At 36.0% G+C, this 22,282-nt stretch overlaps 4 protein-coding genes across 5 annotated transcripts; 1 reads left to right on the forward strand and 3 right to left on the reverse strand.

The window, feature by feature from the left end:
• Positions 1 to 2,052: 2,052 nt before the first annotated feature.
• LOC122280865 (serine/threonine-protein phosphatase 6 regulatory subunit 3-like) lies at positions 2,053 to 3,938 on the reverse strand. 2 transcript variants are annotated; one of them, XR_006230052.1, is made up of 4 exons: positions 3,761 to 3,938; positions 2,899 to 2,996; positions 2,503 to 2,606; positions 2,053 to 2,352 (listed from the first exon to the last, which is right to left on the reverse strand). XR_006230052.1 is itself a non-coding variant. In XM_043091933.1 (3 exons), the coding sequence occupies exons 1-3, from the start codon at positions 3,031 to 3,033 to the stop codon at positions 2,244 to 2,246; spliced, it is 348 nt and encodes a 115-aa protein (XP_042947867.1). In that variant the 5' UTR covers positions 3,034 to 3,065; the 3' UTR covers positions 2,053 to 2,243. The 2 variants fall into 2 exon arrangements, 1 of the variants encoding a protein (XP_042947867.1); XM_043091933.1 differs by lacking the exon at positions 3,761 to 3,938 and having other exon boundaries at positions 2,899 to 3,065.
• Positions 3,939 to 5,621: 1,683 nt separating this feature from the next.
• LOC122281712 (protein NRT1/ PTR FAMILY 2.11-like) lies at positions 5,622 to 8,316 on the reverse strand. The gene is made up of 4 exons (XM_043093449.1): positions 7,992 to 8,316; positions 7,652 to 7,869; positions 6,785 to 7,344; positions 5,622 to 6,697 (listed from the first exon to the last, which is right to left on the reverse strand). Exons 1-4 carry the CDS (start codon positions 8,095 to 8,097, stop codon positions 5,794 to 5,796), a joined length of 1,788 nt encoding a protein of 595 aa, XP_042949383.1. The 5' UTR covers positions 8,098 to 8,316; the 3' UTR covers positions 5,622 to 5,793.
• Positions 8,317 to 11,147: 2,831 nt separating this feature from the next.
• On the reverse strand, positions 11,148 to 13,837 carry LOC122280645 (protein NRT1/ PTR FAMILY 2.11-like). The gene is made up of 4 exons (XM_043091624.1): positions 13,675 to 13,837; positions 13,374 to 13,591; positions 12,669 to 13,228; positions 11,148 to 12,330 (listed from the first exon to the last, which is right to left on the reverse strand). The coding sequence occupies exons 1-4, from the start codon at positions 13,757 to 13,759 to the stop codon at positions 11,433 to 11,435; spliced, it is 1,761 nt and encodes a 586-aa protein (XP_042947558.1). The 5' UTR covers positions 13,760 to 13,837; the 3' UTR covers positions 11,148 to 11,432.
• A 4,004-nt stretch (positions 13,838 to 17,841) lies between these two features.
• Positions 17,842 to 21,267, forward strand: LOC122282156. The gene is made up of 3 exons (XM_043094110.1): positions 17,842 to 20,252; positions 20,337 to 20,424; positions 20,518 to 21,267. The coding sequence occupies exons 1-3, from the start codon at positions 17,842 to 17,844 to the stop codon at positions 21,265 to 21,267; spliced, it is 3,249 nt and encodes a 1,082-aa protein (XP_042950044.1).
• Positions 21,268 to 22,282: the final 1,015 nt, after the last annotated feature.

Consider the following 22,282-nt stretch of genomic DNA (forward strand, 5'->3'; position numbering starts at 1 on the left):
TGAGTTTAGATATATTTATGGAAAGTTGAAAAAAGTTGTGAGTCTCGCGTATAAAAATGTGTTAAGTTGAAAAAGATTGTGGGTCTTGCGTGTAAAGAGATTTTGAGTTAAGATGAATTTAGTGATTTGAAAGTTGGAAATTTGGATGTTAGATTTAGTTTAAAATTAGATTGAATTGAATTTATCTCAGTTCAATTCAAGTTTCAAATAGGCCTTAAGCTTTCTCTGATTCTTGTAGTTTGATCCAAATTGTTAATGATTAAGTAGCCAAAGAAGTTTATCTCACATTAGTAAACTTGTGACCAAATTGGGATTAGTTTTTGGGAAACTCTTCTTATAGGCAAATTGTGCACCAAATGCTGACATGTCAAATGAAATGGCATGTTTACGTGAAAGAGAGAGTTGTTGGGCTTTGTTTGGTGCGAGAAGCAAATATTGTCTTCATCAAATGGTGCATCTGGAGTGGGAAATATGAAGCTTGAAATCTCTTCTTTCCACCGAAATCTCCTCCCGTGGCTGAAACCATCGCCATTGCCATCACCATCGACATCTCCTTCCTCATCTGAAACCATCAAAATCTCCTCCCTTATCTGAAGATTGAAATCACTAACTCTAATCCCTCCCCCCATCTGAAGACTTAAATCACTAAACATAACCCATCCCTAACACGTTACAGCCCAAACCCATCACATGTCTCTAACTGGTTACAATCCCTCCCTCATCGCAGTCCGTAAACCATATCCGTAAGTTTTGATTCTTTGCATATTCTAGTTAAATATATTGAGCTTTCTGCATTGTGTCAATGCTAAGGGGTTTTAATTGGGTCTAGAATAATTATTTTGGATATGTGAAATTGTACAAATTTTCTGTTATGGGAGATTTTGCTATTTAGTACATCTCCAAGCTCTCTCATGATCATTAATCTTTGCACAAGAAAGTAAAATTAATTAAAACATGTAATATTAATGTATGTAATCTATCCTTAGTTAGATTAGTTGATGTGCTAATATATATCTAATCTATTAATGTGCTACTTGTCCAATTTGCAATATGGAGGAAGAGTCTGTTTGTCATGTGTTGTGGGATTGTACAACTGCAGTAGATGTGTGGGGTGAGGCAGAAGTCCAGTTAAGAAGTGGAGTAGGAATTATGTGGATTTTGATGGTTTATGGTCTAATTTTTATAATAGACTTGACTGTGAAGGCTTAGAGTTAGTGGCAGTTATTTGTCATAGGTTATGGGATAGGAGAAATGAGTTTATTTGCAAAAATAGATTCAAAAGTCCTTCTATGGTTTTCAAACTAGCAGTTCAAGACCTTGAATCGTTTAAAGAAGCCACTTTGGGTAATAGTTATACAGTTGGAAGAGTACCAACAATTATTGACAGAAGTGTTTGGAAATCTCCTACAGACTTTTGGCTCAAAGTCAATGTAGATGCAGCTTTTGATAAGGAGGGGCTCAAGATGGGTATTGGCATAGTAGTTAGAGATGCGAGAGGTGATGTTGAAGTAGTTCTTGTTGCTTAAAGGGATCATGTTATCTCTGCTCACTTGGTTGAGTGTTATGCTCTTCTTAGGGCAGTTAATTTGGGTCATGAATTGGGATTTGAGTATGTTGAATTTGAAAGTGATGCAAAAGGAGTAGTGGATGCAGTTGATGATAACAGATCAAACTCAACATGGTTGGGGCAAGTTATTGAAGATATTAAGCATGTTATTTATGGTCCTTCAAGTTGGCTTCTTACATTCACTAGTAGAGATGGAAATCAAGCAACTCATATTGCTGCAAAATTTGCTATGACTCGTAATGTTGAAACTGTATGATTGGAAGACTGTCCTGATATAGTTCTTCCTTTTATTTCTTTTGATAAGTCATGTATGGTTTGATTTGTTATGCAATGAAATATTCCCTTAAAAAAAAAATCAAAGCAACATGAAATAGACAAAACTAGGAATTGTTGGCTACAAATTCATAAATAACTATAGAAGAATTATAATTTCTACTGCAATCAACAGCTAAGAGAACATAAATATTTATGCAACCACATGATATTACACATACTTTGCCATGTGTCTATATTTTGACTACTAGTCCTTTTTATTTTTGTACCTTCATTTTAATTCTATTTGGTTCAGCAAAGCATTATAAATGTACTACAATGATATTTGAGAGTCATAAAAGATTGACCTGATTACTGCCACCAGAAAGAATAGGTGCTTTATCTGTTTGGAGAATCTTTCCAATTAAATTGCACTATCGAAAAAGATGATTGGCGATGCTATCAGTCTTGCTATCCAACATGAGAATACAATACTCTCTACATGGTGGTGTAGCGAGTTATTGTATGGGTACCTACGTCATTGAACACAGACAACTAACTAAAACCATGTGTCTTCATATAACAAAGATAAAAACAATTTGTCTTGTATGAGAAGACCAACAATTTTCTAAATAATTGTAACTTGGCCACTCATGCATTGAATGTCGAAATGAGAAACTTACTCAAATAAAAGATCAATGGCTTGTCGAATGTTTCTTGTGCTGACCAATTCATTCTGTGCAGCATCATTGGTAGTTTTCAATAACACTGCAATGAACTCCACAATCTGGAAAGTAAAAGAAAAGAAATATCAGGAAAATAAAAATGGATATCCAAAAGACAACAATAAACTCTATTTCTGGCATAAACGAGTTTTTAGCCTAAACTCAAAAGGATACAATATACAAATATTGACTATAGGTAAAGGATATATGACAGCCAACTATGTTAGATTTACTCCACTCAAGTTCAAAATTGGATTACACTTGCTTGTTAATGAAGTTAATTGCTTATAAAGAATTGGGATTAAACTCAATTATATCTTGCAAATTAAATCTAAAATACATAATCAAACAAACCTTTAAATGATGCTTCCCAAGAGGAGGCCTCAATTTTTCATATGTAGTAGGTAGTATCTTCTCATGAGATGACACATTCAGAAGTGCAAGTAGGTCACCTACATAATAAGAGTTTAGGCTAGAAGCAGGCCACATTCAGAATAGTTTTCCTTGTATAATTATAGGTTTGGGAAGTATAGAAACAGCAGTATTAGCAAGGCTAAAATGTACGAGAGCAATTAGAAAATAGCGGTGAATCAATTAAACTCCTTGAAATAAAAAATTGAACTTATAAACATAGAAAATCTACGCCTGAGAGCAATTGGAAAATATAGGTGAATCAATTAATTATAATCTGATCCTGAAATGTCAACTCAATTCCAAAAGTAGAAAATCTTCCATACGTTAGCAAATATTGTTCTGGCCACCACCATCTATCTTGCAAAACATTGCATCAAATAATAGAAATAACGAACTAATGGTTAAAAAAAAAATAATATTGGGTTTTATTGATGGTATCGTATTGGCGTGGTTGAGCAGTGACGGAGGCAGTAACGGCATAAGGTAGGAGAGGACACAAGTAGAGTGGGAGTGGGTGGAGTGGTTAGATCAAACACCTCGTTCAACTCGTTTTCTCGTTTTGCAGTCTCTAGAATTGTACGCATGTAAGAAGAGCTTCCTAAACGAATAACACTTTTCTGGTCAATAGGGTAAAGGAAAACATTATATCATTTATCTTCAGGAAAAAATAGTGAAAAGTTCTATTCTTTTTCAGATGAACAATAAAACTAAAAATGTGGAAGCGAATACTTTTTTGAAAAGACGATTTTTACATATGAAAGTAGTATGCTGGTGCGATTCTCCTGCTAAGACTACTACGTACTCTAATGTGAAGTTTGAAGCTGAACAGGGAGAGCTTTGTATTGCTCCAGGAAGAGATCAATCAGAACAAGCAGCTGAAGATAGAGAAAGTGAGAGAGGAGTTGGTGAGTAGAGATGAAAATGGCAGAAGAGATCCATGGAGGTGATTGCGGAGGAACAGACGCCACTGAGGATAGAGACAAAACAATTCTTCTAAAAATGGCAAAACCAATTCTCCTTTTGTATATTTCATTTTTTTAAAATAACCTGCCATGTTAGCATTGGTAAGAGTATTGGCAATGGCGGAGCCATTGTTAAGTTTAAAATTTAGCTAGAATCTCATCTTTTGACTATAGCATTAAATTTTAGCTATATGAGTTTATATTAGACTAGTTATTTTAAAGGTACAATAATAATATAATATTATATATTTTAATAATATTTTATTAAAATTTTATTTTATAGTTTGAATATACATATTATATATTAATTAATAATTTTATTAAAAAATAAAATGTGATAAATTATTTCAATGTAATATTTATATGATTTATTTCAATGTAGTAATTTATTTTAATGTGGTAAAAAAAGAAATAAGTTTATGAAAAGAATAAAATAATTATATTGAAGGTAAATAGTAACTTTTCAATAATAAAGAGTCACTTTAATTTACTTTAGCTTAAATCTTGGGTTGTGAACTTTTAACTAATATAATATGAAGACTTTTTCTTATATCTAACTAAAACTTAGATTTATATTGATATTTTGACTACGCCATTACATATGCTCAAAGCCGATGGTACGCATATTTACTTGTACTTAGAGAGTGGTTAGTTTTTGGAGCAAAACATAGATTTTCTTTTCTTAGGAAACGCGTAACCATTACAGGACCACTGAATTATTGTATGACATGACACTACAATATACGTTGCGGTTTCAGAATCAAAGACGTGTAGTGCTTTTCCTCTATACCCTATTTTGGACGTTTTCTGCAAATATTCTAAAATGATGACTCTCTGTTTGTGTTCCCACCACTGTTTTCTTTCTTTTCTTTCTGAGATGACATGATGATGAGAACGATCATGTTCATAAAAGATTGAAAGTTAGTAGCAAAAGGTAAGTGTATCACTTTCTTTTGCAATTATATCTGACAATGACCACCTGTTTTGGAATAATATCTGACATTGACCAAGCTATCTGCCGTTCAATGCTCCAGAAGCTCCATTTTCATTCTTTTTAACGTGTGATTATCGAACTTCAACGTGCATTCCCACCATTTTATAACATTTTATTTTATTTTGTTAGGCAAATCATTTTATTTTATTTTATTTTATTTAATTATTATAATTTTTTTAAAATTATTATATAAAATATAATAAATAATTAAAAATTTTAAAATTTTAAATAAAAATAATATTAATATTTTATATTTAAATAATATTTTATTTAACTTTTTAAGTTCAATTGTTGGTTATTGTATTAACTGCTCTGGCAAATATAATTTTTTAGAGGAAAATAATAGTAATTGATTTAATAATAATAGATCTATAATTATTCACTACTTTTTATAACCAACCAAAGTGACTATGCATCTTCATAGAAAATGTTTAAAAGACACTTCTTGATTTGAATCTTTTAAATTTAGATATAGAATTGTAAAAGAATACTAGGTTTATCATTACTGATTGCTCCATTGCCCCTCCGGCCCCCAAGCTGGAACTCTTCCCGGTCGTCGGAAAATATTTCATTATCTTCTTTCACGTAGGCAGAAAGAAGTTATTGTAGAAAGTTTTTGCATCAAGTTTTTGTAGTGTTATATCTCAAGAGAAGAGGATAATAAAAATACATATGCCATGTTTCCCATCTATATTAACGCATCCTGCTTTAGCTTAACTCTGCATCAGAAACTGGCATTTTCTATTCAACTGATATGAACCTACATAAAGTCGGTACATAAGTAATGGACCTTAAACTGCCTCTAAAAATATTATTCAAGATGGTGTGTGTATATATATAGCCTAATACAATGAAGATTAGCTGTGAACTTGTTTATCATCAGGCAATTGTTTTTCCAGATTGTGTTGATCCAAGCTTCTCTTCAAGGGTATCATCCTTGCCAGTCCCTTTGTACCTGTACCACCTTGCACAAACTAGAAAGTAGCCCAAATTCAGCACCTCTATAGCAGCAATTGTGTAATAAAAGTAGTCCAATCTTCCCTTGTTAAGATCTTCTGGCAACCAATTTCCGGTCGCAGCCCCCTTTGTTGTTCGATGAATAATTGATATCAGGAAATTACTCAAATAACTTGAACCTCCCATGCCACAAAATAATAGAGATCCACCAATGCTTCTCATATTCTCAGGGAATTGCTTGTAGTAGAATTCAACTTGGCCAACGGCTGCGAATGCTTCAACTAGTCCAGCTAGTGTTAGTTGAGGAATTAACCAGAGACCTGACATTGAGGAAATAGCTCCTCTTCTTGGTTCAACTCCTAGAGTTGGCTTGGTTAGAGCTATTGTCCTTCGACGCCCTTCTACCAGAGCAGATACTAGCATAGTGATAATAGAGAGAAATATGCCAATTCCCATTCTCTGGAGGACTGTGATGCCGCCTTCTTTTCCAGTGATCCTTTGGAGGAACGGGACAACAATTCTGTCATAGATGGGTATCCAAATGGTCAAGCTCAGCATCAAAAAGACAATGTAGGATGCAGCTGGGATCTTGAAGTTGCTGTTTCCTAGGCGTCTGTTAGATTGCTGGGCTTGGAATACTGCATAAATATGCTGTTGAACTATGACAAGATAATATATGAGGGCTGCAATCCATATAGGAATCACTCTGAACAAGCATTTCACTTCTTCCACTTGCTGCATGGTGCATAGTTTCCAAGGATCAGTTGCTGATCCATCTTTGTTTATTTCGTCTCCGGGGGTCACAATTGCGGCTTTGTCCAGGAATCTGCCAAAATGAACATTTTGGTTGTTTCAGTTTTTACACCCAGTGTTAATGTGACCTTCAATTTAAAAATCCTTAAAAGTTGCCTACCTGAATTGATCGGAGTATGGAAGCTTGGAGTTAATAGAACTAGGAGAAACATGGTTGAAGAGGGAGAGCCATGGCTGTTCTGGCGATTTTAACGACCTTTTCTTAATAGCAACCACTATGACCTGTGCCAGACTGGTCACAGGACTACCTGTGGCTTTAACTTTCACATACATTTTTGAACCAATGAAAAAGAGTGCACACGAAATGAGCATCAGAATTGCTGGAATTCCTAAACCTATAGCCCAGCTCACATTGGACTGCACATACACAATGAGTGTCACGGATACCAACTGAGCAAAAGTAAAGGTAAAGAAGTACCAATTGAAAAAACTATTGATTCCCCTCTTCCCAGATTCTGTTTCAGGGTTGAATTGGTCGGCTCCAAAGGCCAGGTTGCATGGCCGAATGCCAGCAGCCCCTACTATTAGAAGTCCAAACCCAGTCAGTAAAAATGCCAATTGCCCTGCCGTTGCCCCTTTGCACGTGTCATTCTCTCCTGATCCGCAGGAGGGTGGATGCAGCTTCTTGATTGCCGCTGTTAGTTGTATCAGAAGCAACCCCTTTACAAAAAATTGACAAATCAGACATCAGATGCATTCTGACAGAATTTGAATGAGCTAAAACTCTGCATATGGTTGCAGTTGATGCAAATATGATAAAGTAAGTGTTTGCATCAAGCAAATGAAGGGGTAAATCATTCTCAAGCCTTCTGTTTTCCTTGGATCTCAGTTCTTGTGTTTGTCATATAATTATTAATTTATAACAAATAAGCTTTACACAGAAACAAATATTCGTCATATACAAATGTCATCTCTCATGGATGCAAATTGATTACAAAAGGAGTATGAATGGAAGCAGTAGTAGTACCATAAAGGAGGCGACCGTAGCAAACCCCAATGTCTTATAGCGACCAAAGTAAGTGTCACAGAGGAAAGCTCCAATCAAGGTGGAGAAATTGGTGGTACCATTGAAGACGTTGATCATGGTTGCAGCTGTAATGCTCTTCATGTTGAAGACGCTAGTAAGATAGATCAAGAGGTTGGATAAGGTGCCAATGGCTCCCAGCTTCTCAAAAGTCTCATTCCCTGAAATCTTGTCCAAATCAGAAACTCAGGATTTACAACAAACAAAACTCCAAAATGAAAAGAAGAAGAAAGTAAAGGTCAGTCACAGAAGGGGGGCATGCAACAGAAAATAATAAGCTAACCTATGATAAATGGCATGGATCTCCATCCTCTGTAGTTAATTTTAGGCTCTTTAGTTCCAACAGCTTTCTCATTATTCTCCATGGTTCCTCCACCATTCTTCTCCATTCTCTCTATATATCTGTCTCTCTGTGCGTTTGTGTGTGTGGTAACTGCTATATAAAGAGAGAGATATGCTACAAACTCAGAGGAAGAAGTCCTACTCTTTTTCCAACCTTTCCCACCTACATGTTTCCATTTCCATTTCCTGATGGAGACGCCTAGTCCTTCCCTCTCTTACAGTCACAGGGATCATTTTTCCTCTGAATGAGTTAATAAGAGTACTGTCTTGAAGCTCTGTTGGACCACTGAGACGCCGTTCAGACCTTTAGTCCAAAGGAAAACAAAGTGGTTTACGTGAACGGTTTTAATTTCTCCAAAATTAGGCTTACATTTAAAAAAAAAAATAAAATCTCATAACAAAGAAGAGAAAAGAAAAAGATTCCTCGTCATTCAAAGTCTCAAACTGGTAGATCGAGCACTCTCGATTAGATTATGCATAAACATAGCATATCCTATAACATGGTGTTCCATAATTTAAGGGTAATATCATTTTTCATAATATAAAGATACGTTTTGATAATGCTTTTATCTCCTCAAGTAGTCTCGTTTATTTATGGGGCTAGTCAAAGCATTTATGAAGTTACCATTCCATTAAATGGCTTATGTCAACAGTCCCTGGGGTGCTTTATTGACAATGCATTGGTCCCATTTTGATCTTAGTATACTTCATTATTCGAAGCAGTTTAATTATATTGTGTGCGGAAGATGCGCAAGTGATCTCTTGTTTGAGCAAAGTCAGAGTTGGGTCCTTTCCATCTACTTGTGTTTTTCTCTAATGAAAAAACAATCATTTTCAAGTGCAAGTGCACTCTAAGATCATCTGCATCATCATCTAAATGTGAACACAAATTTCAAAGCTATCTATATATAAGAATACATGGCTGAAGTTGCTTTGTCCAATATCAAGCTTTGCCGTCCAAGAATAGGTTTGCATATTATGTATTGACATAAAAGTTTGTTCGAAAAGGACATTTGTTTTTTCAAAACAACTAGTCAAAGCCCCAAGTGAGACTGCCAGTTGGGTTCTTCCTTAAAACTACCGAACTTATAATTATTGCTTGATTTTTAAGGGCTAATATATATATATATATATATAATTCACATAAATACATAGATATTTATGAAAAAAAAATTCTATTACATGCTTCTTTATGATCAGGACATCAAATTCATTATTGATATAGAAAAATTTCACATCATTTAATATTAAAAAAATTGGTATTTTAATTGTTTTTTTGGTAATTATAATAAGTTTTATAGTAAATGATGTTTATATGCATTGGCTTATATATGACAGAACTCATATATTTAATAGCTTTTTATACAATATGTATGTGCGTGCATTTGTGTGAAGTAGAAAGTAAATTAAACATGATACGAGAAATCTCTCAACTTATCTCATCTAATCGTTACATCTTTATCAAACGTTCACACAAAATAAATTAAATAATTTAACTTTTTGAAATTAAAAAAAATATTTTAATACTATTTTATTCAATTTTCAATTTTCATCTCACTCGCTGTCCAAAATAGAAGCAAACAAGTCTTTAAAGACCTTTATTAGTTACTTGGTAGCATCCAATATCTCTTATAGGTTACGTTTAAGTTCAATATTGATAGATCTAGATCTGTTTATATATGGAAATGGTAAGGATACTTTAAATAATTTTGCCTTTTCTCGATCTTGATCACTTAGGATTTGACACTACTGTACTACCAACAACTGGAATTCTAGGGAATGATTTGTGAAACAGATTCAACCATGTTGTTATTGTACATTGGGTTCTTCATGATTTGGCTTCCCCTCGATGGCAATATTACAAGACTTAGGGTGATATTCTCTCTTTCTTTTTCACTAGTTATCAGCCTTTTTATACAGCTTACTTTTAGATGAGGAAACTTTGTGGCAGATCATGATGCACTCACTACTCTTTGAGATTACCAGTGTTTAGAGACACTATGATAAATTAGTAGTTTTTCTTCATTGTTTTGTATGTAAATTAGTTTGTTTTGTTTGAATAATTATAAATAGTATAATAATGTAATTGACCTTTTTTTTTTCTTTTTTAAGAAAAGCTTAGAAATTTTTGATTTCTTCATAAAAAATAAAAGTTATCAATAAAATTGAGGGTACTGTCGGCCCTTAAAATTTAAAAAAAAAAAGTCTTAAATTTTATTGAAAACTAAGTCATAATTCATAAATATTGACAAAAGTTGCATCTCTATAAAGTCATTTATAAGGAAGACTTCATTTTGAATGAAAAAAGAACTTAATATCTCTTTTTAATCACACAATGCAAGTTTTGATGCGTCGATATTTGTGATTTTTTGTACTAGTAATCATACAGAGCGGGTGATGTTACAACAATTTATAATCATATTTTCTTTTATTATAATAATAAATCCCATAATGGCATGAGATATCATGATTTTATGTAAGAAGGAATTCTGAATATTTATAGTGAAAATTCTATTTCTTGAGTTTGGCGTACGTGGGGAGTGGGCCACTCCCATGCATCCACTCCCCACGTATATAAAAAATAACAGAATATATTTTTTATATATTTCTTGCCAAAGATTAAAAAAATAAAAATTCTATCTATAATTATTTTTACGTATTTTTTATATATTCTATCAATATAATTAAGTGTGTTATTTTTTTAATATAAAATAATTATTTTAACTAATTATATTAATAAAATATATAAAAAATATATAAAAATAATTATACTTAACAGAATTAAAAATATACATACATATATATATATATATATATATAAAAGATGTAAAATAATATGTCCAAAATTTCAAAAGTATAAAGAGGGGACCAGGCATTTAAAGTTAGGAGAAACGTGTGAAGATAATTAAGAAGTACATAATTATTATGGAATCTTTGGGTAGGTCCCTCCTAATTAAGTGCTGTTCACCAACAATTATGTTGAAGGCTGAACCAGTGCTGTTTTCAATATGCTAGGAACCATAGTATCCATATGCCACTGGTTAAGCAAACTCATGGAAACGGACCAGACCATATAATCAGAGTGAAACTCAGAAAGGAAAATACAAATTTCTGCACTTTATTTAATATATATGTTCTTGACAGTGAACAATAAGGTTGATGCCTTCTTTAAGGTGCACAAATGAAAGGAAATCTGTGAAGAATATTCCCCTCATTTTAATTTATGATTGCAGCCAATTGGTTGCTGTTGCATTCTATATTTTTATGTTACATAGTTCACAAAATAAAGTACAGAAAAAAAAAGGATATTGTTGAACGATGTTTCAAGTGAAATGTTTTTCTGGATTCTAAAAATGGGATGGAGAGTATCATCGCTCAGGTATCAAACTGTAGATTTTTCGGATGGCATTTTTTTCACGTCAACTTCTTGAACATTGCTGACACTTCCTTTGTACCTGTACCACTTTGCACACATGATAAAGTAACCGAAATTTAGGACCTGCAATGCAGTAACCAAGTAATAAAAGTAATCCAATCTCCCCTTGTTAAGATCTTCAGGCAACCAGTCACCACTTGCAGCACCAGAAGTTGTTTTGTGAACTATAGAAACCAAGAAACCATTAAAGTAACTTGACACAGCAAAACTAACAAACAATAAAGACCCCCCAATGCTTCTCATGTTTTCTGGGACTTGCTTGTAGAAGAACTCAACTTCAGCAACAACTGTAAATGCTTCAGAAAATCCTATTAATGTCAACTGAGGTACCAACCACATACCAGACAGAGAAGAAATTGCACCTCTTCTTGGTTCTATACCTACTGGCATTGTGAGAGCCAAAGTTCTTCTCCTTTCCTCGACAATGGCGGATACAAGCATGGTGACTATGGCAATAACCATGCCAACACCCATCTTTTGCAGGACAGTGATGCCACCTTCTTTGCCTGTGAATCTTCGTAGTGCTGGGACTATGATTCGGTCATAGATAGGTATCCAGATAGTGAGGCCAAGCATAGTGAAGACAGTATAGGAGGCTGCAGGGATCTTGAAACCAGTATTGCCTAGGCGTCTGTCGAATTGAAGTGCTTGGAACACAACATAAATTTGCTGTTGAAGAAGGGCAACATAGTATATACTGGCTGAAACCCATATGGGAATCACTCTCATCAAGCATTTTACTTGTTCCACTTGCTGCATACTACAGAGTCTCCATGGATTTGCTGCTGATCCGTCTGAGTTTAGTTGGTCTTCTGGGGTTCTGATCGCGGCTTTGTCTACAAATCTGAGAACTAATGAATGTTAATTCTTTTGTTTTGTTGATGAGTGGTAACTGAGTATGATTAATGAGTTGTTATAAGAATTAATTTATTGTTCTATACAGAAATCTTAGACCATAATTAAAAAGATTAATGTGATATGTTATATCTTTACAATAAAAAAAAAACATTAGAATCTAATGAACTATATTCAGCCACATAGTTTGTAAACTTCCTTGTGTAACTTGTATTAAAACTCAGAAGAAATATAGCGTGATCTACATTATTTTAAAAAATCACAGATATTAATAGCTTTAAGGAATAATAAATTCGCAATAATTAGTAAATAAGCCGTTTACGTTACCTGAATTGATCGGTGTAAGGAAGCTCACTGATGATAGAACCGGGGGGAATATGGTTGAAAAGGGAGAGCCATGGTTGCTCTGGTAACTTCAATTTCCTCTTCTTGACTGTAACAACTATAACTCGCAGTATGTTCAAAAAAGGACTACCTTCAGGTTTTAGTTTCACATAAATTCGTGAACCCATGAAGAAAAGTGCGCAGGATAAGAACATCAGAAAGGTAGGAATGGCTAAACCCCAGGTCCAGCTCACATCGGATTGCACGTAAACAATTATTGTCAAAGACACCATCATGGCAAAAGTGAAGGTAAAGTAGTACCAATTGAAGAAGCTGCTGATTCCCCTCTTCCCAGATTCAGTGTTGGGATTGAATTGTTCTGCACCAAAGGCCAAGTTACATGGCCTAATGCCACCAGCCCCAACAACTAGAAAGCCGAGTCCACCCAATAGGAAAGCCAGTTGCCATGGTGTTGCGCCATGGCATCCCCCAGGATCTTCTGTCTCACAGTGGGGAGGATGCAGTTTTGCAATTCCTGCTGTAAAAGTCAGCGCGAGCATCCCCTGATTTCAAGGAAAAAAGAGAGGAAAAAAAGAACAGATTAGAAAGATGTTACTGTTTTGCAAGGTATCAAATGGATTCTTAATCATTTGTGTATAGTTTTTACTTAGTTGGGTATTTGATGAATAGGAGTACTAGCAGTAGTACCAAAAAAGAGGCGACTGAGGCAAATCCCAAGGTCTTGTAACGGCCAAAGTAAGTATCACACAAGAAAGCTCCGAGTAAGGTAGCTAAGTTGGTGGTGCCATTGAAGACATTGATAAGAGTTGTAGCAGTGATGCTTTTCATGTTGAAAACAGTAGTGAGATAGACCAGAAGGTTTGTTAAGGTGCCAATCGTCCCTAGCTTCTCAAAGGTCTCATTGCCTGCATTTTTGGGTCATCAAATATGAGGGGAAAAAAAGATTATGCAGCAGAAAAAACCGCATGATCATATCTCTTTTTCTTACCTATAACAAATGGCATGGCTCTAACTCCTCTGTAGTTTATCTTAGGCTCTTCTGCTGTGATGGGTTTGAGCTCGTTCTTCTCCATGTCTTTCTGCGCCTTCCCTTTGCTGGCCTGGTTTCAATTATATTCGTCTGCAGCACAGAAAATGTCTCATGGAAACATAGAATGAATCTATATATAAACGTCAGCATGCAAATTGAATTCTCCTTGCCTACGTACCCCACTTGTTACAGTTTTCCTTCTTTGTAGGGTACTCGTTTCCTTCACCGATCAGTATTGCTTGTCTGAATATGAGAGTTTTACAATTACTACAATATTTCAAAGTTCTTAATTTTGACCATACCACTTGGAGGGCATTCAAAAGAGTTCTATATTTGCAAGCTAGTGTCGTGGGCACATCCTTCACAACGTTAATGCATGGTAAGAGCTAGCTAATTTATAAGAAAATTTCGAATTTTTTAATTTTTAATCTGACATGTGCTAGCTGAATTTTAGTACTAAACAGGAGTTTGGAAAGCTAGTGGGGTGGGCTCATCCTTCACAACGTTAATGCATGGGAAGAGCTAGCTAATTTATAAGAAATTTTCAAATTTTTTAATTTTTAATCTGACATGTGCTTGCTGAATTTTAGTACTAAACAGGAGTTTGGTGATCAAAAGTGGAAGATAAGGGAATAAATCAATGACAGAAAAAGAAGGCCACTCTTATAGCACTCAACAACCTCAATGATATCCTTCTGAAACGTCCAAAGCATTTTGTGAGTTTTTATTATGCATCAAACAAAGCTGAAATTTATTGTGCGTCATGTGGATTTACACCTTAATCCAAAACAAAACAAAAACCAACTCTCAGACTCTCATCATGTTGCTGTGAAACCTCATCAAGAAACCACGAAGTACTTTAAGCTACCAGCTTGTTATTTCATTAGCAGCTCCTTAATTCATTCTGATTTGTTTATGCTATCTTGTTTGTACTGTTTTGATCCATATATACCAGGGAGAAAGAAAAGATTATCTTGACTTTTAGAACGAAGATAGATACAAGAGATCATACATAGGACTCAAATAATTTTTGGGGTTGTAGTTTCCTAATTGTCAGTTACCTCTCTGCAAGTAATAAAGTTGTTTTCAGACCAGATCAAGTTGTAGTAATGACTAGGATATTTCATGTCCCTGCATATACATCAATATTAATATTTCTTCAAAAACATCTGTCTGTCATATTTCTGTTGCAATTATTTGAGGTTTTGATCACGTGGTTTTGAAAACTGCAGTTCCATGAGAAATATGTACAACAAAGAATCAATGAACCTCTAGTCACTACAAGAAAAAGCATTTTTTTTGATGATTTTATTTTCCGTGACTAACGCTTGTGGGAAATACTAGATAATGGGACAAATCCCTTCCGTGAAGAATAGGTTTTGACGTTTATCACCAAAAAACGTGCGACGGATGAAAAGTCATGGCCTTTAACCTATTAAAGCGAGGAGATAGTGTTCGTGTTAATAAGTTTGCCGTTGTTACCTCTAGTCTATTTTAATTTTTGCCTATAACAATATAAACTAAACACACCAGAAATCGATGCCTTCAACCTGCGCCCGAGAGAACCCTAACGCCCAAATCGTGCCCTTCAACACCGGATAATCTGAGGGATAATCCGGCCAAAATTTCTCTTTTCACGGCCCCAGAGATAATCACTACCGCCAGTTGAGGACACAAACGGGCAAGAGAATCACACCGGCTTTGTTTTTGCTGCAATTTCTGGAATAAATCTCCATCTCTCTCTTAAATCTGTGCCCAAGAGATCCCTAGCCCAAATTGACCCGTTCAACACCGCATAATCTCACCAAATACGCCGGTGGTGGTTTCTCGTTTCGCCGCCCCGTGGAACCTCACTGTAGGATGGTTGCCGCAACTCACGGCTACGCTATTGATTGCTGAATAGCTACGGAAAAAGGTTAATCTCTCTCTTAATTTCATTTGCCTAATTTTAATTTCTCTTCTCAAATTTCCCTCTCTCTCTCTCCCTTGGTAATTCTATCGCCTATAGGAAGAGATTTCTATGCTTCTGTATCTCTGGTTCTTGAGGCCTAGTACGATTTTTGTGCACTTTTCGTATTGTGAAAATCCCACTTGCAGCTTCTTTAATTGAATTGGATTGGTGGTTTTGTGGCATCACGCAGGACAAGTAGTTTTTATGTGATGGATTGTTTATCCCTTTAGGCTATTTGGTATGTGAATCAGGCTTATGAATGTTTTACACTTGGAATTACATGATTATATATCTCAGGACAGGGAGATCTGCCCTGTTAGTGCTAGAAATCATCAGATTTCTTGAGTTCTTGTGCTCATAGCCGTTCATGGGTGATAGATGATAGCCACACTCCCATATAAAAATTCACGTATCTAGATGATAGCAACCCCAAATTATCAAGTATTTTATTGATAGGATATGGCAAATGATTGAGCATGTTTGGATGTTTCCAAATAAATAGGTTAAATGCCACAATTATTTGCCACAAACCAGGATGTTGACCTTGTAGTACTTATTAACCTTGATGCATGGAAAGACCAGTACTGAAGTTGCTTTTTCAGTTGGTACCCAATCCAATGTCAAAATCACTGGTGTCAAGGTTAATAAATTATCAACGAAATTTAGTTTTGTGATACAGACCTCTCTCTGCTTTAACAGTCTTGTCTTAATCATATAATGGACTGATTCTGGACATTAGATTAAATTAATAATGTATCCCCCATATATAAATTGATCGTTTATTACAAATTCAGGTATGTGGTTTGGAAATGAGGGGGCTGATGCCTTCCATTGGTAGAATGTAATAACCACCTCTCTGTTTTGCTTATATAAAAAAACCTGGTTGTCTTTTTAAATAATCAGATTTCTGATACTTTTATTAATCAGAACACCAGTTATGTGTAAGTTTCCCAAGAATGGCTCTCAGAATTTTGGGTCTCTATATACTCACATGATATCATACTAATTATGGGGTTTATTCAAAGCCATCTTCAGAATTTTGTTGATAGATACATGTTTTCAATTAAAATGTTAATACCTCCCTATTCATCACTCCACATTGGATTAGACAAAACAATAATGTTGTGTAATGTTATTATTTTCCCTTAATACAGTTTTTTATTAATTTTTTCCATTTGAACAATTACACTAACCATTTTTGGGTCGAAGTTTGTATTTGATACTATTATGACATGTTGGTACAATAAACTGATCATTGTATATGAAATCTATTTAAATCAAATACCTGCTCTCCCTTACAACAACAATTGAGGACCACTACACTCTAATTGGGATTATTCATACATAAGTTTAACAATACAAGTCATACCTTACAGAAATTCTGTTCCCCATGCAAGTCCGTCATAACACCATCAATACATCTATGTATACAAAAAAGCCAGTAAAAACATTTTTTGCAAACCCAATAGCTTAGAGGGCCAATTCTGTAGAACTGAGTGGAAGCAATAAGCCGTTCACCATCTTTTTATACCGGAAATTAATGTATATTTCAGTTCATATGGTTCCTCAAACTCTCGCAATTAAATGTTTTTGTATGGTAGACATTCTCTGTGCTACCTTCAAATGTAAATTGGAAAAAAACATTTGGACGGCCCAGAAGTAAGCACGTTAGCTACCTTAACACCATAGAACTTCCTAGCTAATGTGATCACACAATTATAAAAAACTGTCCAACTTAGACCATGAATAAATGACCATAGAAGCAAACCTATATTCATTAGCCTGAGTTTACCTGAACCAATTCTCTTAGGTAAAGTCAATTGGACCTCATCAACTAAACTATATGAGGCTTTCATGTGATCTGAATAGTCAGCATGGAACTTCTGCCACTCTTTCTGAGATGAAAGAGTTTTCCCTCCCCCAAACCATTATAATCGTTCCTACTTTCTCTAGTCTACCAAGAATTCTTTCATATCCTTCTGAACTTGTACAATTTCTTGTGTCGTTACCAGATGGATAGGGCTTGGATGCATATTGAAGATAGGATGCGTTCCAACGAATATGCTGAGGGCATAAAAAAATTCATAGATATGGCGAAGGCCCACGCACCGGGGAGAGACTGCATTAGGTGTCCATGTAGGCGATGCTGAAATCGATCTTTCCATCCTATCTCTATGGTTGAGGATCATTTGTTCATTGTCGGGATAGATACATCTTATACGGAATGGATATTCCATGGCGAGGAGGAAACTTTGCAATACACCACATCGTCGGATGAGGAGGGTATTGATGACTATTCCTACAATGACTACATTGATGATGTCGACGAGATGTTAGATGACATCCGTGTTGGATCCTTCATGGACAATTCCTCTAGTCCAGAAGGTGATGCAGACCGAGTTCCCCAAGGACACACCGCTCATACTCCAATACCCCCTAACTTCGATGAGTTGCTAGATGATGCCAAAATGCCACTCTATCCAAATTGTTCTAAGTTCTCAAAGCTATCATTCATAGTCAAGTTGCTTCATATAAAGACTGTTGGTGGTTGGACTGTGAAGTCGTTTGACATGGTTATCAAGCTGTTGCAAGCTGCATTTCCTCAAGCACATTTCCCTGCCTCATATAACGAGGCTCGCCAATTACAACGTGGTTTGGGCTTTAGTTACAAAAAGATACATGTATGTCCAAATGATTGTGCCTTATTTTGGAAAGAGAATGCTGAGAAGGATGAGTGCCCTAAATGTAATGCATCTAGGTGGGCCTCAAGCACATCTACCCAACATAGGTTACCCAAAAAAGTCCTCCGATATTTCCCTTTGAAGCCGCGGTTGCAACGATTGTTTGTGTCAAAGAAGACTGCCCAAGTCATGAGGTGGCATAAAACAGAGCGTGTTGATGATACCACCCACATGAGACATCCGGCAGATTCACAGGTCTGGAAAGACTTTGATAGGAAGCATGCCTCATTTGCTGAAGATCCTCGTAATGTCAGACTTGGTTTAGCGAGTGATGGGTTCAACCCATTCAATAATATGAGCAAGCCGTATAGTATTTGGCCGGTGCTACTTGTGCCTTACAACTTGCCTCCTTGGTTATGCATGAAGGATCCGTACTTGATGATGTCTTTGTTAATCCCTGGACCAAAGGCACCGGGAAATGATATTGACGTGTTCATGCGTCCACTAATAGATGAGTTGATAGAATTATGGGAAGAGGGAGTTCGTACATATGATGCATACAAACGAGAATTCTTTGTGTTGAGGGCGGCATTGCTCTGGACTATTAATGACTTCCCTGCATATGCTAATCTCTCCGGCTGGAGCACAAAGGGTAAGATGGCATGCCCTACTTGTAATGCTGAAACAGATTCATTGTGGTTGGTTCATGGCCGAAAACACTGTTATATGGGCCATCGTCGTTGGTTGGAGGTAGATCATAGTTGGAGACGGAAAAAAAGTGCTTTTAATGGTAAGGAGGAAAACCGTCTCCAACCTAAATTGATCACAGGACATGCTTTATTGGAACAATTAAATGAGGTCTCAGATGTGCATTTTGGTAAATCTATTTCAAAGAAGAGGAAACGTTTGCCCAATGAACTTAATTGGACAAAAAGAAGTATCTTCTTTTTGCTTCCGTACTGGTTAGACTTGGGATTAAGACATAACTTGGACGTCATGCACATTGAGAAAAACATTTGTGATAATGTCTTGGGAACTTTGATGCATATTGAGGGCAAAAGTAAGGACACTGCCAATGCGCGTAGGGATTTGGAACATCTTGGACTAAGGAAAGAGTTACATCTACAACATGATGGTGATCGTACTTCTATGCAGTGTGCATGTTACGTGTTAAATGCAACTGAGCGAAGGAGTCTTTGTGCTCGGTTGGCAGACGTCAAATTCCCTGACGGTTTTGCCTCAAATATTGCCCGGTGTGTCAACGTTAGTGACGGGAAAATAATGGGAATGAAGAGCCATGATTGTCATATATTCATGCAATACTTGTTGCCGGTTGTAATTGGTGGGTTCCTAACTGCTAATGTGCGTCGAGCCCTAATAGAGTTGTGCTTGTTTTTCAAAGAATTATGTTCTCGAACACTAGATAAAACAGTGTTGGAACGGCTTCAGCTTAATATCCCCATCATTCTCTGCAAACTGGAAATGATATTCCCACCTGCATTTTTCGATATCATGGTGCACCTTGCTATTCATCTACCGGATGAAGCGTTGCTAGCAGGACCTGTTCAGTACAGGTGGATGTACCCCTTTGAGAGGTATATGGGTAAGTTCAAGAGGTACGTTCGCAATAGAGCTCGTCCAGAAGGATCCATTGCTGAAGCATATGTTCACGTAGAGTGCTTGACATTTTGCTCTATGTACCTTAATGATATCGAGACTAGACATAACCGAGAGGAAAGGAACATTGATGTTGGTTTATGCTCCCAACAGCCAAGTTTATCTGTTTTCTCCCAAAAGGTTCGCCCATTAGGGGGGGCAAAAATATCTGTATTGCCTGATACCGTGTTGTCCAAGGCTGAGTGGTACGTGCTTAATAATTGCCCGGAGATTGAGCACTATATAGAGTAAGTGCACCCTCGTGATGTTATTAACTTGGAATTGTCTTTTATTGTGATGGAATAACTTAATGTCGATTCTGGTTTTTGTAGTGACCATTATAACAAGATGAAGGAAGAGGGCTTGAGTAACTTCGAGCATAGGCACCAAAGTCAATTCCCATCATGGTTCAGAGCACGCGTAAGATTTCCCTTATTTAAATATAAACAATACCCTTTAATGGAAAAGGAGCATGAACATGATTCTGAAGTCATTTGTCTAATTTCAATGTAGATTGCGGAGTTGCATGCAATGACTCCTCCCGAGGTGACAGATGACATATATGCATTAGCATGTGGACCAGATCCATTGGTCGCATCATACCATGGCTGTATCATGAATGGAATTCGGTTTCACTCGAAGAACCTCGAAACGCGTCGACTCACCCAAAACAGTGGGGTTGTTGTTTATGGCAACCATCAAGGTAACCCTGTTGACTACTACGACCAGTTGACGGAGGTCATAGAATTACGCTACATGGGTTGGCGTAAGTGCTTCTTGTTCAAATGTGATTGGTGGGACATTGGCGACAAGAGAAGAGGGATACAAGTTGGGGATCATTTCACAAGTGTTAATACTTCGAGGCAATGGTATAAAGATGAGCCTTTCGCCCTAGCCTCCCAAGCATTGCAAGTGTTTTACATTAAGGACCCAACTTTGGGGGGAAGTTGGCATGCAGTACACAAGATATCAACTAGGAATGTTTACAATATTGGGCATAAATCATCAGAATTCCATGATGATGATGATGATGATTCCTCCACTGTTGACGCAGAAGACGATAGTGACACTGATGCTGCGAACTATGGTCCTGTTGATGAAAATGATGGATTTCTCAATCCATTGACCCGGGTCGGGGAAGAGCAATTACAGGTTGATCGATCAACCATATCTAGATCACAATTATCCCCAGGAAGTGATGATGAGGACACTGATAATGATGACGTGCAGAACAATGATTTTTTGGATGGAGAACATAGATGACGGGGATAATGATGGTACTAAATATGACACTTGATTTCCAGTTATAAACAGCATGCACTTGTGGAAAGAATTATATACTATATAATTCTTGTGAATGTGGTTGGTCACTTAACATCTGATTGCTTTCATTAAGTTAAAGAGTTCAGAGAGTTTAACTCGACCAGACATGTATTTCAGTTGATTAAAGCAATACCTTATCACATATTCAACTTTCTTATTATGTTAAATATTAAGTATTTCCATAAAAACCAAACATGTATATATTAACTTAGGATGATTTATATTGTGGCCTGACTTGGTGTAAATGATTATCCTTGCAGACAATGCGTGAGGTATTTCAACTTGTGCCCTTCCATCTCCACACTTCAACAATGCATGTGTCAAGGGAGTAGACAAATGATAATGTGGTTCAGCATGTGAGGTCATTTTGTTATTCAGTTGGTTTACAATATGCATTTAAGGCTGACTTTTGTGATATATTAAATGCTCATGTTACACTGATTTGCATATTATGTGGTGATGCATTTTGTGGGTTTTGTAATGATCTGCCTGTTTATGACGTACCTGATATTGAACTATAAGCAATCTGTAGTCTAATTATGGTACTTATGTAACAGTATATTTCATGTACTGAAAACTGTTTAGCTTTCTGCCCAGGATATTTAGTTGATATAAGGTTGTCGTCAAGTAGTGTGTAGTGGCAGTATGCATGAGTATATTTTGGAAGATTTTATATCACCTAAAATGTCCCTATTAGTATGAAGGGATTTTACCTACTGGTATGGGTGTTACAGGTAAATTAACATACATATATTTCAATTCTCCTTAATATAGCCCCACTTTGTCCCAGTAGTTAGCAATATTGGCAGAGGATATGTTGGGGTAGCTAAATGATATGAATCATACTCCCAAGCATTGAGTTAATGAATGTGATACAACGCAGAAGGGATTAGTTACATTAATCCCTAGTTGATGTAACTAGGCAAACACTTTAATTTACACCTTGGAATATGAT

The sequence above is a fragment of the Carya illinoinensis genome, chromosome 11, assembly GCF_018687715.1.
Source record: "Carya illinoinensis cultivar Pawnee chromosome 11, C.illinoinensisPawnee_v1, whole genome shotgun sequence".
Taxonomy (NCBI): domain Eukaryota; kingdom Viridiplantae; phylum Streptophyta; class Magnoliopsida; order Fagales; family Juglandaceae; genus Carya; species Carya illinoinensis.